Here is a 17,280-nt window from a genome sequence, read left to right as displayed (position 1 = left end):
TCTACATGTAAGTGGATCTCTGCAATTCAAACCCATGTTGTTCAAGGGTCAACTGTATTTGGGATTTATCACTAAGCTCTATTCAATGAGTTTTCTCCTTTACATGTATGTTCTGTTAACGATACAAAAGAAATTTCTGTCAATAAAAATTTATACTTTGTGCTTGGAGTATGCTGTCACCCTCAGAAGCGTAAAGGTCTTACATATATTCCCTTACCTCAGGTATTTTTACACAGTTGTTTGGTTTCCAGAATGGCTCCAGCAAATCTGCTGAGCAAAGGGACTGGTAATGGTTCCTAGACCAACTTTGCTTTGCAGTTGTACCAACGAACTAGCACAGATTCCTTAGAAAACAAGGTATGTGATCAAAAACAGTAATTATCAGTTTTGAGGCTCCAGCTCTCTTTATGCAAGGATACTGATACTCCTTTCCCTTTTAATAAAAGGTTCAAATACGTTTACATTTTTTATTTTAAAAATAAAATTGATTCATAAAGTGCAAGGAGAATTATTTCTCTCCAGTTCTCCATATCCATCTTCAGTGAGCTGTTGGAAACATAAAAGAAAAATAAAAATTAGAAATACGTAATGGATAACTTCCAATTATTTTTACTGTTTAGTTAAACCATGACCAACAAGATCTGGTGTTACAGATAAGAAAACTGAGACCCTGAAAGTTTGCAGAGCTCTAATGAAAAAGCCAAGACTAGGTTCAAAGCTCCTGACTTACAAGCCACTGTTCTTTCCACTTTCCCAGCCTGCCAAAAAGCTAAGAATTTAGACTGGAGATGACAAAGCATGAATGCAAAGATGTACTATGATGCTATCAAAGATATTTTTAAATATAAACTGATCAGGGAGAGAAAAGGATGGTAAGAACACCTCTACGGTCCGTCTTCTTTCTTTCTATTCTTTCGAGTGTTTTCCATTTTGAAGCTTAATGTTGTCAAGGTGCAATGACTTTGCACGTGGTTAAGGCAGTCCCGTTAAACACGCGCAGGGAACTGAACTATGGAACGAAAGTGTACGTTACCACGGAAAATAGAACTTTCTCCTCTTTCTGGGGCCCTTGAAACCCTCTTGCCGCAAGATATTGGTCTATCCCCAAAATCTCCCCTTAAAGCGCTGCTATAAACACTGCTCACCAACTCCAAGACAAGCCTGGCACTGCGGGCGCAGGGCGTGAGACGGGCCTAGCTATGGCCGAGGCCCCGCACGGGACAGGGTAGATGCCCTCGAGGTGGTCGCGCGGGAGTCGGCGAGGACAAACAGGGCGGGGATCTCAGGCCAGATCCAACTTCTTCTGCGTCGCCGCTAGCTTATCTTGCAGCCTCTTCTTCCTCCAGTCCAGGTAGCGCCGCCGCAGCCGGTTTGCCTGCCAGCCCACAAGCACTCCGGAGGCGAATGCCACCAGTACAGACAACTGCAGCGTCCTCTCGGACACGTCCGCCATCGCGAACCCGGGGCGCGCAGCGCGGCTACGGCGGGGCGGCGGGGTCAAAAGACCCAACGCGTTCAGGGGCGGGGCACATCCTGTGGTGCATCTCTTGAATCTCGCGGATTGGTAGAGAATACGCCTGCAATGCAAGAGACCCGAGTTCGATCCCGGGGTCGGCAAGATCCCCTGGAGAAAGAAATGGCAACCCACTCCAGTATTTTTGCCTGGGAAAGCCCACTGACAGAGGAGCCTGGTGGGCTACAGTCCATGGAGTCGCAAGAGTCAGACAGAGACGTAGCGACTAAACCACCACCACCAGTTGAAGACTTGGTTGGCTCTCCTACATCCCCATCTTTCCCTTCTCAGAGCCCTTACTGCAAATGTTGTTTGGCGTTCATCAGATATTTCCTTGCATTATTAACTAACTTCAGTGGTGCCTCTTTCTAACCCCATGGGCAGTTCAACCTCTTTATATTTTCTCGAAGCAGTAGAATGTGAACCAAGTATGTGACTTTAAATTTTCTGAAAAAAAATTTTTTTTTAATTTTCTGGTAACTTATTAAAAATGCAAACAGATGAAATTGTTGTTAATAATGTATTTTATTTAGTTTACATTTGTTGCTGCGTCGCTTCAGTCGTGTCCGACTCTGTGCAACCCCATAGACGGGAGACCACCAGGCTCCCCCGTCCCTGGGATTCTCCAGGCAAGAACACTGGAGTGGGTTGCCATTTCCTTCTCCAGTGCATGAAAGTGGAAAGTGAAAGTGAAGTCGCTCAGTGGTGTCTGACTCTTAGCGACCCCATGGACTGCAGCCTACCAGGCTCTTCCGTCCATGGGATTTTCCAGGCAAGAGTACTGGAGTGGGTTGCCATTGCCTTCTCCTTTAGTTTACATACAGAAGTTATTATGAAGTTTTTAAATTCTTTTTTATATTGAAAGTCTATGAAATCTGGTGTAGATGTTATAATTAACCGAACATCTCAATTTGAACAGTAAATTTTTAGTGCAGATATTTGATCAGTTTCTAGAATTTGTAGAAGTTAGTTGAAAAGTTAGATTCATATACCCACATTGTTCCAAAGACGTGTAAAAATTTCTGCAATGACTGAGTTGAATATTGGTTTTTATATTAAAATTCATTAAATTGTTTTTATAGATTTATTTTATTTGGCTGCAGCAGGTCTGGGTTGCAGCACACAGGATCTTTTCAGGTGTGGCATGGGAGCCTTTGGCCTTTCCTGGTAGCTCAGCTGGTAAAGAATCCGCCTGCAATGCAGGAGGCCCTGCTCTGCATTGGCAGGGTCTCTGGCCTGGAGAATTACGTGGACCGTATAGTCCATGGGTTGCAAAGAGTCAGACACCACTGAGTGACTTTCACTTTCACCTGTGAGGTTTTAGGTGTGGCATTTGAGCTCTTAATTGCAGCGTGTGCGATCTAGTTCCCTGACCAGGTATCAGACTTGGGTTCCCTGCCCTGGGAGTTTGGAATCTTAGCCCCTGGACCACCAGGGAAGTCCCTAAATTGTTTTAAAAAATTCAAAACCTGGTTCTTCAGTCACGCTAATCACATAGGCGGCTTTGTTGTTGAGTCGCTGGTTGTGTCCGACGCTCTGGGACCCCGTGGACCGCAGCACTCCGGTGTCCTTCCCTGTTTGCCAGAGCTTGCTCAAACTCACGTCCACTGAGTCAGTCAGTAACCATCTCGTCTTCTGCCGTCCCCTTCTCCTGCCCTCAGTCTTTCCCAGCATCAGGGTCTTTTCCTGTGAGTCAGCTCTTCACATCAGGTGGCCAAAGTATTGGAACTGCAGCTCCAGCATCAGTCCTTCCAATGGGTATTCAGGGTTGATTTCCTTTCTGATTGACTGCTTTGATCTCCTTGCAGTGCAAGGGTCTGAGAAAACCGTAATTCAAGCAGACGTATGCTCATTGTTTACTGAGCTCACTAGGCAGGGTGCTGCCTGAGAACGTTTCCAGATGCAGTCTTCCTGCTTGGTATACTTTCCCCCTAGACACCTTCAGGACTGACTCCTTCACCGCCTTTAGGTTTTGTCAACTGCCACTTTCTCAGTGGGACCTATTTAAAAGTCACAAGCCCAACAAATCCCTGCTCTCTGGTACTTCTGCTCTCTGTTTTCCTGCTTTGTTCCCCTACTCCATCCTTACCGCCCTCCACATGCTGTAGAATTTATTGGGCTGGCAAAAAAATTCATCCAGGGTTTCCATAATATGTTCCCAAAAATCCAAACAAACATTTTGGCCAACCCAATACTTATCGAATACAAAAACTGTTTATCTCCAGCTCCCCTGCTTCTATGTAAGCTACTTGAGGGTGGATTTTCTTTTTGTTTTGTTTGTTTGTTTCAGTTGTATATTGATGAGTCCCAAGTGCCTACAATAATGGCTGGTACATGGTGTTAGTTGCTCATTCATGTCTGACTCTGTGTGACCCATAGGCTGTAGCCCGCCAGGCTCCTCCATCCATGGGATTCTTCAGGCAAGTATACTGGAGTGGGTAGTCATTCTCTTCTCCAGGAGATCTTCCTGACCCAGGGATCAAACCTGGGTCTCTGTCATTGCCAGTGGATTTTTTAGCCTCTGAGGTTTGCACAGTAGCAGACACTCAGTAAACATTTGGTGTTGAGTGACAGGCGGGGAGTGGTTACAAGAGGCTTATTTGTGGGTGACTGAACTAAATCTTAAGTGGAATAGATAAGTAGGATAATCCAAAGAAAAAACTTCATTTCCCTGAATCTTCGTTTTCTCAGTTGTAAAGTGAGGAGTTTGGTATCGTTCAATAGCTCTGAGGCATGTTTAAAAGCCAGTTTTGGCAGCCTGACATGGTGTACTTGAACCACTGCTGATATTGCAATTTGAACTTCACGTGGAATCCATGTCTCATCCCTAAGTGGCCCTTGGGTTAAAAATAAGCCAGATCATGTACACGGGAGCCTTGAATATGGGAGAACCTTAGACACATAGACCTGGCAGAAACCATAGAAAATTGCCCTTGTTTTATTTTCATTTTAAAAAATATTTATTTTTTTTATTTGGCCGTGCAGGGTTTTAGTGTGGCACGTGGGATCCTTGGTCTTCATTGAGGCATGCGGAATCTCAGTTACAGCATGTGGGGTTTAGTTCCCTGACCAGGCTCCCTGCATTGGGAATGCAGAGTCTTAGCCACTGGACCACTAGGGAAGTCCCCACATCCTCTTGTTTTAGCAGGAGGTAACTCGGGCCAGAAGGATGAATAGAGCTGATGGGAAGGAGTTCAGAGGTATAAGATTTAAATCCCTCTTAAAAAGCTAGTGTGCCCCTGACTTGAGATTTTGTATTTTTCTCCTGGGTACATTGTTTCAGTGGGGCATTTTAGTAGACTTGATAATGGTCAACTGGCTTTGAGGTGATGATTACTGGGGATTTACAGGCTGAATAGTCAAGTGTAATGAGTTAAAGGATTACAAGAGTGTCTTTTGAATGATACATTAACTACCACTGTTGAGTTTGCATTTCGAAGTGCTTGCCAAGCAAAAGATATTGCCATTTACAGTATTAGACTTACATTTGTTGTAAGTTCATTTAATGTTTAATGTTCATTTAATGTAATAGAATTGGTTTCCTCTACAACTCTTTTTGTCGTTACCTGTGTGTTCGGTATCATACCAAGAAATCATTGCAAATCCCATGTCATGAAAGTGTTTCCCTATGTTTTCCTCTAAGAATTGTATAGTTTTAGCTCTTACATTCAGGTCTTTGATTCATTTTCGAGTTACTTTTTGTATATTGTATAAGGTAAAGTTTCAACCTCATTCATGTGGATGTTCAGTTGTCCCAACATCATCTGTTGAGGAGACTTGTCTTTTCCCCATTGAATGGCCTTGCCATCCTTGCTGAAAATCAATTGATGGTATATGTTAGGGTTTATTTCTAGGCCGTCTATTCTATTCCATTGATCTATGTGTCTGTTCTTATGCCAGCACCACACTGTTTCATTACTGTGGTTTTGTAGTAAGTTTAGTAATCAGAAGTGTGAGTCCTCCAACTTTGTTCTTTGCTATTTTTTTAAATTTTGTTTTATCACAAACATTCTCATGTGAAGTAGTGGTTTAGTTGCTAAGTTGTGCCTGACTCTTCCGACCCCATGGAATGTAGCTGCCGTGCTCCTGCGCTGCAGGCAGATTCTTTATCAACAGAGCCACCAGGGAAGCCGCATGTGAAGTGGTGTGTCACTGTGATTTTCAAATTGCTTTTTCCTAATGATGAGTGATGTTGAATATCTTTTCATGTGTTTACTTGTCCCTAGTATGTCTTCTTTGGAGAAGTGTCATTTCCCCACTTTATAACTGGGTCGCTTTGTGCCCTGGTTCAGTCCAGTTCAGTTCAGTTCAGTCGCTCAGTCATGTCCGACACTTTGCGACCCCATGAATTGCAGCACGCCAGGCCTCCCTGTCCACCACCAACTCCCGGAGTTCACCCAAACTCTTGTCCATTGAGTCGGTGATGCCATCCAGCAATCTCATCCTCTGTCGTCCCCTTCTCCTCCTGCCCCCAATCCCTCCCAGCATCAGAGTCTTTTCCAATGATTCAACTCTTCACATGAGATGGCCAAAGTATTGGAGTTTCAGCTTTAGCATCAGTCCTTCTAAAGAACACCAAGGACTGATCTCCTTTAGAATGGACTGGTTGGATCTCTTTGCAGTCAAAGGGACTCTCAAGAGTCTTCTTCAATACCACAGTTCAAAAGCATCAATTCTTTGGTGCTCAGCTTTCTTCACAGTCCATACACGACCACTGGAAAAACCATAGCCTTGACTAGACAGACCTTTGTTGGCAAAGTAATGTCTCTGCTTTTGAATGTGCTGTCTAGGTTGGTCATAACTTTCCTTCCAAGGAGTAAGCGTCTTTTAATTTCATGGCTGCAATCACCATCTGCAGTGATTTTGGAGCCCAAAAAAAGAAAGTCTGACACTGTTTCCACTGTTTCCCCATCTATTTCCCATGAAGTGATGGGACCAGATGCCATGATCTTAGTTTTCTGAATGTTGAGCTTTTTTTTCCGCTCTCCTCTTTCACTTTCATCAAGAGGCTTTTTAGTTCCTCTTCACTTTCTGCCATAAGGGTGGTGTCATCTGCATATCTGAGGTTATTGATACTTCTCCCGGCAATCTTGATTCCAGCTTGTGCTTCTTCCAGCCCAGCGTTTCTCATGATGTACTCTGCATATAAGTTAAATAAGCAGGGTGACAATATACAGCCTTGAAGTACTCCTTTTCCTATTTGGAACCAGTCTGTTGTTCCATGTCCAGTTCTGTTGCTTCCTGACTGTATATTAGTTTCTCAAGAGGCAGGTCAGGTGGTCTGGTATTACCATCTCTTGAAGAATTTTCCACAGTTTATTGTGATCCACACAGTCAAAGGCTTTGGCATAGTCAATAAAGCAGAAATAGATATTTTTCTGGAACTCTCTTGCTTTTTCCATGATCCAGTGGATATTGGCAATTTGATCTCTGGTTCCTCTGCCTTTTCTAAAACCATCTTGAACATCTGGAAGTTCACGGTTCACATATTGCTGAAGCCTGGCTTGGAGAATTTTGAGCATTTTACTAGCGTGTGAGATGAGTGCAACTGTGCAGTAGTTTGAGCATTCTTTGGCATTGCCTTTCTTTGGGATTGGAATGAAAACTGACCTTTTCCAGTCCTGTGGCCACTGCTGAGTTTTCCAAATTTGCTGGCATATTGAGTGCAGCATTTTCACAGCATCATCTTTCAGGATTTGAAATAGCTCAGCTGGAATTCCATCACCTCCACTAGCTTTGTTCATAGTCCTGGTTACTTTTATGTAAATTCTCTGTATATATTTTAATCCTACAAATAGTTATTATTGTTGTTTTACACAGCCAATAATCATTAAGATTCACCCACATGTTTATTGGGTGAATAAGTTGCTTTTTATTGCTCTTCATACCTCCTTGTGTCTCTGTGCTTCCATGTAGAATTATTTTCCTTCTACCTAAAAAATCCACTTAATATATTCTGTAGCAAGTCTGCTGCTAAAGAAATTTCTCCATTGTAATTTGCCTAATTATCCTTATTTCACTTTTGCTTTGGAAGGATAATTTTCAGGGTATAGAATTCTAGGTTATCGGTTATTTTTCTTTGTTGCTTTGAAGGTATCATTACCTTTTCTTCGGGCTGAGAAGTCAATCATAAGCTTTGCTTTTGTGTCTTTCATGGTAGCATGAATTTATACCTTTCTTCTGGCCAATTTTAGCATTTTCTCCTTTAAGTTTTGGTAATTTGATGTGCGGTTTTTAAGTGAGTTTTTGTTTGTATTGATCCATCTTGTGTTCATAGTTTCTTGGATCTGTGACTTGTCTTTTGTCTTGTTCTGGCAGTACCACACAGCTTACAGGATCATAGTTCCCTACTAGGGATTGAGCCAGGACTCCTGGCAATGAAAGCACTGAGTCCTAACCCCTGCACCACCAGGGAATTCCCTAAAAGAAATTCTTGATAATTTGAATCTTTGGACAATCTCGTAATCCAGAGAGAATTTATCTTGCTTCCAGGGCAGAACTTATTATTCCCTTTTCTGTCTTTATTAGTTCATTAATTGTGCATTCTTTTACTTTTGATATTTTCCCTAGACCTTACAACATTCGTCTTTGACTTACTAGAGACTAACATAACTGTGTCCCATTAGGGACTGAGTGAATTAGAAGGTAGGCTTCAGTCCTTATAATGGTGGATCTACTTCTACTTCATACTTCGTTACAGACTGTATACCTTCAGGGTCCATCCTGAAAGCCTGAGGTGTTCTTCGTTTGGTCCTGAACCCGAGTGTTTGTTGGTGCACATGTTCTTAGTCGCCTCAGTCGTGTCCGACTCTTTGTGACCCCAGGGACTGTAGTCTGCCAGGCCCTCGTCCATGGGATTCTCCAGGCAAGAATACTGGAGTGGGTTGCCATGCCCCGCTCCAGGCGATCTTCCCAATCCAGGGATCAAACCCTTGTCTCTCACGTCTCCTGCATTGGCAGGCGGGTTCTTTACCACCAGCGCCACCTGGGAAGCCCCCGAGTGTTTGTCCTCCCAGCTCTGACACATCACCAGCTCTCCCTTCAGCATCTCAGCATCTCATCTGCTGCTCTTGGCTCAGCCTGTCAGTCCCCACTTGCCAACTGGCAAATGCCTTGAAAGGAGAATCAAGCCAAGTTCAAGCTCAAGTTCAAGCTCACTCTCTAGGTTCCTTTTTGCCAGGATGCTGGCTCCCTGAGGTTCCCTGCGGCTCCTTGCTGCCTTAGATTTAAAAAAAAATTTTTTTGCCAGGATTTTCTAGTTATTCTCAGTGGGAAGTCTGCCTGAAACAAACTATGGCCAGAAGCAAAGTGACATATTAAAATTTGACATATTAAAATCAAATTACGATACCAATCCCTCTCTCAGAGGGATTCATTGGAATTCAAATACTACCATCTATCATCCATTCAAAAACTATGTGAACAAGCCCTTCGGTAACAGTGTCTTCCCAGATTTTATCTTATTCCAATATGTATTTTTATGCTTATACGTAATTTGTTCCTATGTCCCCCATAAATGGGGCTTCCCTGGTGATTCTGTAGCCCACCTGCCAATGCAGAAGACACGTGTTCAATCCCTGGATTGAGAAGATCCCCTGGAGGAAATGGCAACCCATTCCAGTATTCTTGCCTGGAGAATCCCATGGACAGAGGAGCCTGGTGGACTACAGTCTATGGGGTCGAAAAGAGTCAGATACAGCTTAGGGATTGAACAGCAGCAGCAGGTGCTGCTACATGATAGGTGAATACATTTAATTTCCTGTAATAAATGTATTCTAACAAATATAATTTTCAAAAAATTTTCAGTATATTCTAACAAATATGTATTTCCAAATATAATTTCCAAACTCACTTCCAGAATGTGTTATATGTACTCATTCTGTAAATTATATTTGTTAGCATAGAACAAATAATATATATATTATATTGTATATATATGTATTATATTTTGCTCAGTCACGCACCAGACTCCTCTGTCCCTGGCATTTTTCAGGCAAGAATACTGGAGTGGGTTGGTATTCTCTTCTCCAGGGGATCTTCCTGACCCAGGGATTGAACTCACGTCTACTGCATCGGCAGGCGGATTCTTTACCACTGCGCCACCTTGGAAGCTTAGCATACGCCTACTTGCTTGCCATCAGCCTAGATCAGTTTAACGCAATCTCAGACCTCCTGTTACTTTATCCATCAACATTTTGGTATAAGGACTCTGAAAAATAATCTAAACACCATTGTCACATCTAAAAATTTAATAATGCCTTTATATTACTAAATATATAGTCAGTTCAAATTTCTTTTTCAATGTATTTGTTAAAGAAATCAGGTGATTTATGGAAATATCCTGATATTAATACAGAAATATTAATAAAATCAGAATTTTATTAGTCACATCCCTTTGGTGTCATTAAACACATTCCTTAGTTCTTTATGCAGGCATAATGTGTTTTATTGTATTTCGCTTTATTTTGCTTTGCAGAAATTGCATTTTTTACAAGTTGAAGGTTTGTGGCAACCCTGCATTGACAGATGATGGTTGGTATTTTTTTTAGCAATATCACATTTTAAAATGAAGGTATGTACATTTTTTAAAGAAATAGTGCTATTGCACACTTAATAGACTACAGTATAAACATAACTGAGAAAACAAAAAATTCATGTGACTTGCTTTGTTGCAATATTCACTTTATTGAGGGGTCTGGAACCAAACCTGCAGTATCGAACTATGCCTGTAGTCCTCAAAACTGATCGTTTGATCTAGAGTTTTGATCATATTAGGTTCCAGTTTGGGGCAAGAGTATGCCATAGGCAGGGGTATGTTCTCCTATAAGGATGCAAAAGACATCTCTTCTCTCTCTCTCTTTACATTAGAAGTCATGGATAATCATTGCCTGAATTCATTGACTCATCATGGATTGCAAATGGTCATATTTTAATTCCACAGTTCTTCATTATTCAGCTGGAACACTTCAATAAAGAGAAACTTCCCATCAGCCACTCTTTAAAAAAATTTATTTTTGGTTGTGTGGGTCTTTGTTGCCGCATGTGGGCTTTCTCTAGTTGTGCCGCGAGGGCTTCTCGTTGCGGTGGCTTCTCTTGTGGAGCAGGGCTTCTAGGCACGCGAACTTCAGCAGCTGTGGCACACAGGCTTAGCTGTTCCACAGCATGTGGGATCTTCCTGCGCCAGGGATTGAACCTGCATCCCCTGCATCGGCAGGCAGATTCTTAACCACTGGACCACCAGGGTAGTCCCTGTCATTCACTCTTAATTACTCTGAGTATCATTTAATGGAGAAAGGTGAGACAGGTGCTCGCATCTTCCCCTCTGTTTACCAGTTTTCCAAATAACGATTTAGTTTCCTAGCATTCTGTAGCTATCTTTTAAAAGGATCATTAGAAACGCAGAGATTTTAACACACATAATATGTTTCTATCTATTGCATTGTATTCCTCACTAGTGTTCAGATCATTCCATTGTCGGCCAATGGAAACGCTTGAGTCATCTGTGCTCACTGCCACGCATCACAGCCAGGAGGCCACTGTCCAGGACTCCAGCAGATCAGATGACTGGAAGGAAGCTCTGTGTTGCAGAGCACTCTATTCCATGGACTCTGTCCTATGCACTCTGCCCTTGGCTGGTTTTCATTTGTATCCTTCCTTGTAATAAACCTCAGCTATGAGCATAACAGCTTTCAATGAGTTCTGTGAGTCTTTACAGCAAATTATTGGTGGCCTTGGGAACGCCCCAAATTTGTGATTGATGTCGGAAGTGATGGCAGTCTTCTGGGGACTGCTTCCTAGACTTGGCAATTTGGCTCACTTCTCATACCAAGAAACTAAGGCGAGAACTCCTTTTTTTTTTAATATAAAGAAGTTGTTCTTTGTTGCTTTTCTTTTTTACAATTTATTTATTCATTGTGGCCATGCGGCATGTGGGATCATAGTTCCCTGGCCAGAGATTAAACCCACGCCCCACCCGCAGTGGAAGCTCAGAGTCTTAACTGCTGGACCACCAGGGAAGCCCTTAGAGAACTGCTTTTTTCAAAAGCAGAGACTTCACAAAAGAAGAAATGACTCCAACAAAATAGAACTATAAACAGCTTTTATGTGAAATCATCCACAGTGATGCTTCATTTCATCCTTTGCTTTAATAACTCAGTTTTGTTTATAAAATTTTCAATTTGGAATAGATCAGCACTTTAGGCTGAGAACTATTTTTGGACTCTCATGTGGCTTCAAAGAATACCTAGGTAGTTCAGATTGGAGTTCTGGCCCTGAGCCTTCAGCCAGGGGCAGGGGAGGGGGAAACAAGCCATCACCCCCAGTGAGAACACAGGCAAGATGCCAAACGTAGCTGTGGGTTCCCACGGGGCACGGGGGAGGGGGCCAGGGAGCCCTGAGAAAACTGTGTCCTCTGGGAACCGAAAGCACAGAATAACCTCCTACATCCTCTTTTCTGTGGTTAATTGGAAGGTCTTCATGGAAGCCATTCCACACTACTTCCAGAAATTTCCATTCAACACACACTTACTGAAAACCTTTTATTTTCCAGATACTGTATCAGATGCTTTGAGAACTGTCTGTGGACAAGATCAAGATTTCTACCCTTGTGGACAGTACATCATTATCTATGGATAATAAACAATAAACGTGAGATGAGAAATTGTAGGGTTGAAGGTGATAAGGGCAATGCAAGAAAGTAAGAGACGAGGAGAGGGGTCAGAAGGATGGGAGTGGGCAGGAGAATCAAGTGGGACAGTCAGGGCCCCCGAGAAGGTGGGGGCTGAGCAAACACTGGAGGGGCAGGGAGCTGGGCAGCTGGGTGCGGGGGAACCAGCCATCTGGGCTGAAGGCGTGGCTGGAACAAAGACCCTGAGGAGTGTTGGAGAAACGGAATGGAAGCCAGCGAGGCTGGAGCAGAGCGTGTGAGAAGGGGGCGGTGGATGGAGTCAAAGACAGCAGGATGGCAGTTGGGTTGTGCTGCCAGAGAAATACGTTTGAGAAGGGTTTTTGTTGTTGTTGTTCTTTTACAATGTATTTATTCACTTTGGCTGCATAGCATGTGGAACATTAGTTCCCAGGACCAGGGATCGAACACACAGCCCCTGCGTTGGAAGTGCAAAGTCTCAGCCACTGGACTAGCAGGGAAGTCCTGTTTGAGGTTTGCCCCTTACCGTCCCTCGTGGCTCAGTCAGTAAAGAATCCGCCTGCCAATGCAGGAGACGTGGGTTGGATCCCTGATTGGGGAGATCCCCTGGAGAAGAAAATGGCAACCCACTCCAGTATTCTTGCCTGGAAGTCCCAAGGACAGAGAAGCCTGGTGGGCTACAGTCCCTGGGGTCGCAAAGAGTTGAATACGACTTAGCAGCTAAACCACCACCACCTGTCTATCACCCATGACCACCTGTCAACCATGTGTCCTAACTGGCTGCCTTGCAGTGTTCAAAATACTTCTACAAATCTCATGGGATTCTAGGGGATAATTGGCAGATGCTTTGGTTAGGCAGAATTAGGCAGACTTCTTTGGTAAAATATGAACTTTTTTCATTTTCTCAACTGAAAGTCCCCAGGAGCTCTTTCTGGACAGAGCAGAGTGAGTGGAGTGGAAATTCCACAATGCCCGTAGCTCTGGGTTTGTAATCCTGGTGCTACACTTCCAAGCTGTGTGACCTAGGACAGCTTGATTCTCCTCTCTGAGCTTCTTTTTTCTTAATTCTAAAGTGGGGTGCCGGCATGCTTGGTCGCTTGGTTGTGTCCAACTCTCTGTGATCCCATGGACTGCAGCCCGCCAGGCTCCTCTTTCCATGGGATTCTCCAGGTAAGAATACAGGAGTGGGTTGGTATTCTCTTCTCCACGGGGTCTTCCTGACCGAGGGATCGAACTCACGTCTTGGGCATTGGCAGGCGAATTCTTTACCACTGAGCCACCAGGGAAGTGTAACCAACATCTGTATGGGCCTAATTATGTCCTCCACCACTCCAAATTCATGTACTGAAGAGCTAACCCCCCAGCACCTCAAAATGTGAAGTTTATTTTTTTGCCGCATTATCTTTTGCGGCATATGAACTTCTCTCTAGTTGAGGCACACAGGCTTAGTTGCCCTACAGCATATGATATCTTAGTTCTCTAACCTGGGGTGGAACTCACATCTGCTGCATTTGGAGGCAGATTCTTAACCACTAAACCACCAGGGAAGTTTCAGAGTTAGGGTTGTTTTTGTTTTTTACAAAGGTAATTAAGTTAAAATGAAATCATTTTGGGCGGATATTTGCCAAGCTTCTCATACAATGTCTGAAAAATAAAAGGTTTTCAGTAAGTATTTGTTGCATGGAAATTTCTGGAAGTGGGGTGGGGTGGTTTCCATCAACAGCTTGCAAGTAATCATTGTTCTTATAAGAGAGGGAAATTTGGGCATGGACGGGCAGAGCGGGAACCCATGTCAAGACACGAGGAGGAGAAGATGGCCATCTACAAGCCAAAGGGAGAAGCCTCAGAAGAGACCAACCTGCCAACACCTTGAACTTGAAGTTCTAGCCTCTAGGACAGCGGGAAAACAAATTTCTATTGTTGAAGTCCCCCACCTCCCCAGTCTGCGGCACTTCTATGGTCACTCTGGTAAACCAATTCAGTACTCCAAAAGGCTGTAACACGGTGAATGCTTTGTTTCAGCTGGCCTCTAAAAGCAGTGCTTTCTAAACTGAATTCCTTCTTACCCTGCAAATGTATATTCTCCCTACTAGCAGACATGCTGCCAGGAACAGGCATTTTCAGACATAATCATCAATGTTAATCTTTTCCATTACGGAAAATATTCTTTCATTAAACATCCAAAATTGCCACTTAAGTTCCATCCCTCATCCTTGTGAAGTTTATGATGTGCAAACACGTGATAGTAATAGAGTGAAAATGAAACCTTACTGAAAAGTGTAAAATGAGAGGAAAACAAGTTCTTCTCACTTCATGTTTCTATTTTCCCTGTTGTTTCAGTTTTGTGCTCAAAGGCAAACCGATTACAGTTTCCTGATGTATCCTTTCAGGAAAATACTTTATGCATTTATCAGAAAATAGAGGTATATGCATCCTTTTAAAATTGTATACAAAAGAGATCAAACTCCTTGCAGGATACTACCACCCTTAACTATCTTGCTTCCACCGCCCCCCCCCCAACCCCCGCCACATCAGCCATAGAGGTCTACCACATTTTGTCTCCTGGGTCCTATGATACAGCTCACATAATTCTCAGGGCCTGGGCTTCCCTGGTGGCCCAATTGGAAAAGAATCTGCCTGCAGTTCAGGAGAAAGACCCACGTTCGACCTCTGGGTCAGGAAGATCCCCTGGAGAAGGGAATGGCAACCCGCTCCAGTATTCTTGCCTGGAGAATCCCATGGACAGAGGAGCCTGGCGGGATACAGTCCATGGGTCACAAAGAGTTGGACACGACTGAGCAACTAACACACACACACCATTCTAAGGGCAAAGCTTATGTTAGGGGAGGCACACTGACGGAAACTGCCCACCCTGGCCAGGCACCATAGTAACCATTGCATGCGTTTTATGACAGGAGGTCCTGGTAAGGAACACGGGACTAATAAGCCACCATCAACCGGAAGAGTTCAGGAAAGTTCAAAAGAGGACACCACATGTCAGACCACCTCCCAGAATCCTCTCTGGCATCCATCTTGGCTGAACAAGGTGTGCACCACCAGGAAGGACTCTGAGTCAGATAACTGGCTAAAGACAACCCGGAAACTAATCCCATCACCATAAAACCCGAGACTGCGAGCCACGCGGCAGAGCAGTCCTCCTGGGTTCCCTTTCCCTACTGCCCTCCACCCAGGTGCCCTTTCCCAATAAAATCTCTTGCTTTGTCAGCACATGCGTCTCCTCGGACAATGCATTTCCGAGTGTTAGACAAGAGCCCAGTTTTGGGCCCTGGAAGGGGTCCCCCTTGCTACAACAGTTAGACAGTTGTAAGGAGGGAGGTACCAAAAAGCAGTCTCTCCACAAGGTCCTCAGAGACCTGGATGCCTGTATATATCTCTCTGCTCTACCATCCACAGCATCATCCTTACCCAAGGCTGGCTGGAAGACGGTTGTCAGTGGCCATTAGGAAAATGTGTTTCTTGAGTTTTAAAAATTTACATTTATAGAGAGGGAGGGAAGAGAGAGAAAAAGTCTTTGCTCTCAAGCCAATAGCTTTTTTAAAAGTATTTTCAGGCTGTGTGTGGGGTTCTTCATTGCTGAGAGTGGGCTTTCTCTAGGTGTGGCGAGCAGAGGCTTCTCTCCAGTTTTGGTGCTTCTCTTGCGGTGGAGCATGGGATCTCAGGTGGGCAGGCTCCTGAAGCTGTGACTCCTGAGCTCTGGAGCACAGGCTCAGCAGTTGTGGCACACGAGCTTAGCTGCTCGGCAGCATGTGAGATTTTCCCAGACCAGGGATCAAACCAGTGTCCCCTGCATTGCGAGGCGGGTTCTTAACCACCAGGGAAGCCCAGCCCATGCCTTTTTAAAAATGGGTTGAGCTACCTTAAGTTACATTCTTCCCTTGGTAACTGTTGGCAGGAAACACCTTGTATAGATTAGCCTGTATAGATTCTCTTAGTGAGAATCCTCATTAAGGATTCTCCTCTAGTGAGGGTAGAAGTCTGGCCTGATTCTGGGTTCCTGGGTAGGAAGGATGTAGATAGAAGATCAACAGCATCTTCAGGGTAGAATATAATCTCATGTACACAGAACTGCATACATGTATGTTTGTGTGCACATGTACAGAGACGCGGAGAAGGCTGCTTGCCGAAATGCACTAACCATGGTTATCTTTGATGAGTTGTTTTTACTTTAAAAGGGCTTCCCTGGTGGCTCAGACAGTAAAGCGTCTGCCCGCAAAGCAGGAGACCCGGGTTCAATTGCTGGGTCAGGAAGATCCCCTGGAGAAGGAAATGGCAACCCACTCCAGTATTCTTGCCTGGAAAATCCCATGGACAGAAGAGCCTGGTAGGTTACGGTCCACGGGGTCGCAAAGAGTCGGACATGACTGAGAGAGCTCACTTTCACTCTTCTGCTTTACAATGCGCGCATTTACACTGTACTGATGAAAAGCCATTTTAAAAGACCCCACCATAAAACAACCATTCCATACGTCATGATTTTGGATAGAAATAGAATCACTGTCTTTTCTCAAGAGCATGTAGAGAGTTTTAGGGTAATCCACACAATAAACAGTGACAAGAACTCATTATTGCAGACACCGGCCACAAGCTGCTATGAATTCCGTTTTTGCATTTCACTTACCTGCCACGTGCCTGCTCTGTGCCAGGCACTGGAGATTCAGACATCACGGTTCCCAGTCCCTCCTCCACCAGGTGCTGGTGGCCCGGTGGTGTGTGACGACATATACAAATAGAAGAACTGAGGTACCACATGGCTGTTTTCATGAAGAGCATGGGACCACAGAGAGGAAGTGATCCACTGCTGGGAGAAGTTGAGGAAGGGCCTCCCAGAGGGTGTAAAGCTTGAATTGAGGGGGGGAAAACCAGAAGAGGTGGATGGTGGCAAATGCAGTGCCCAGCATGCCTACTAAGGATCTGGGGCCACCTGCCCTTCTCACTGCAGGCCAGCCTCACCGCAAGAATTTGACTCTGGCATTGAAAAGCAGTCTAGGGTCCTATATTCATTTTCTCTTGCATGTAACCAAGTGCCACAAACTCAGGGGCTTAAATGAACATCGATGTATTAGCGCAGTCTGTGGTCAGAAGTCCAGGAAGGTATGGCTGG

The 17,280-nt window shown here is 44.2% G+C and overlaps 1 protein-coding gene across 1 annotated transcript; it reads right to left on the bottom strand.

The window, feature by feature from the left end:
• Positions 1–453: 453 nt before the first annotated feature.
• Positions 454–1,488, bottom strand: MTLN (mitoregulin). The gene is made up of 2 exons (XM_061431463.1): positions 1,146–1,488; positions 454–546 (listed from the first exon to the last, which is right to left on the bottom strand). The coding sequence occupies exon 1, from the start codon at positions 1,451–1,453 to the stop codon at positions 1,283–1,285; it is 171 nt and encodes a 56-aa protein (XP_061287447.1). The 5' UTR covers positions 1,454–1,488; the 3' UTR covers positions 454–546; positions 1,146–1,282.
• Between the last annotated feature and the right edge of the window lie 15,792 nt (positions 1,489–17,280).

This window comes from Bos javanicus, chromosome 11 (genome assembly GCF_032452875.1).
Source record: "Bos javanicus breed banteng chromosome 11, ARS-OSU_banteng_1.0, whole genome shotgun sequence".
NCBI classification, from domain to species: Eukaryota; Metazoa; Chordata; class Mammalia; order Artiodactyla; family Bovidae; genus Bos; species Bos javanicus.
The sequence above is the reverse complement of the archived record's forward strand: the minus strand, read 5'-3'. Positions and strand labels throughout refer to the sequence as shown.

What these genes read in the sequence shown, in the direction of transcription:
- MTLN (XM_061431463.1), bottom strand. Translation starts at nt 1,453, where the DNA reads ATGGCGGACGTGTCCGAGAGGACGCTGCAGTTGTCTGTACTGGTGGCA.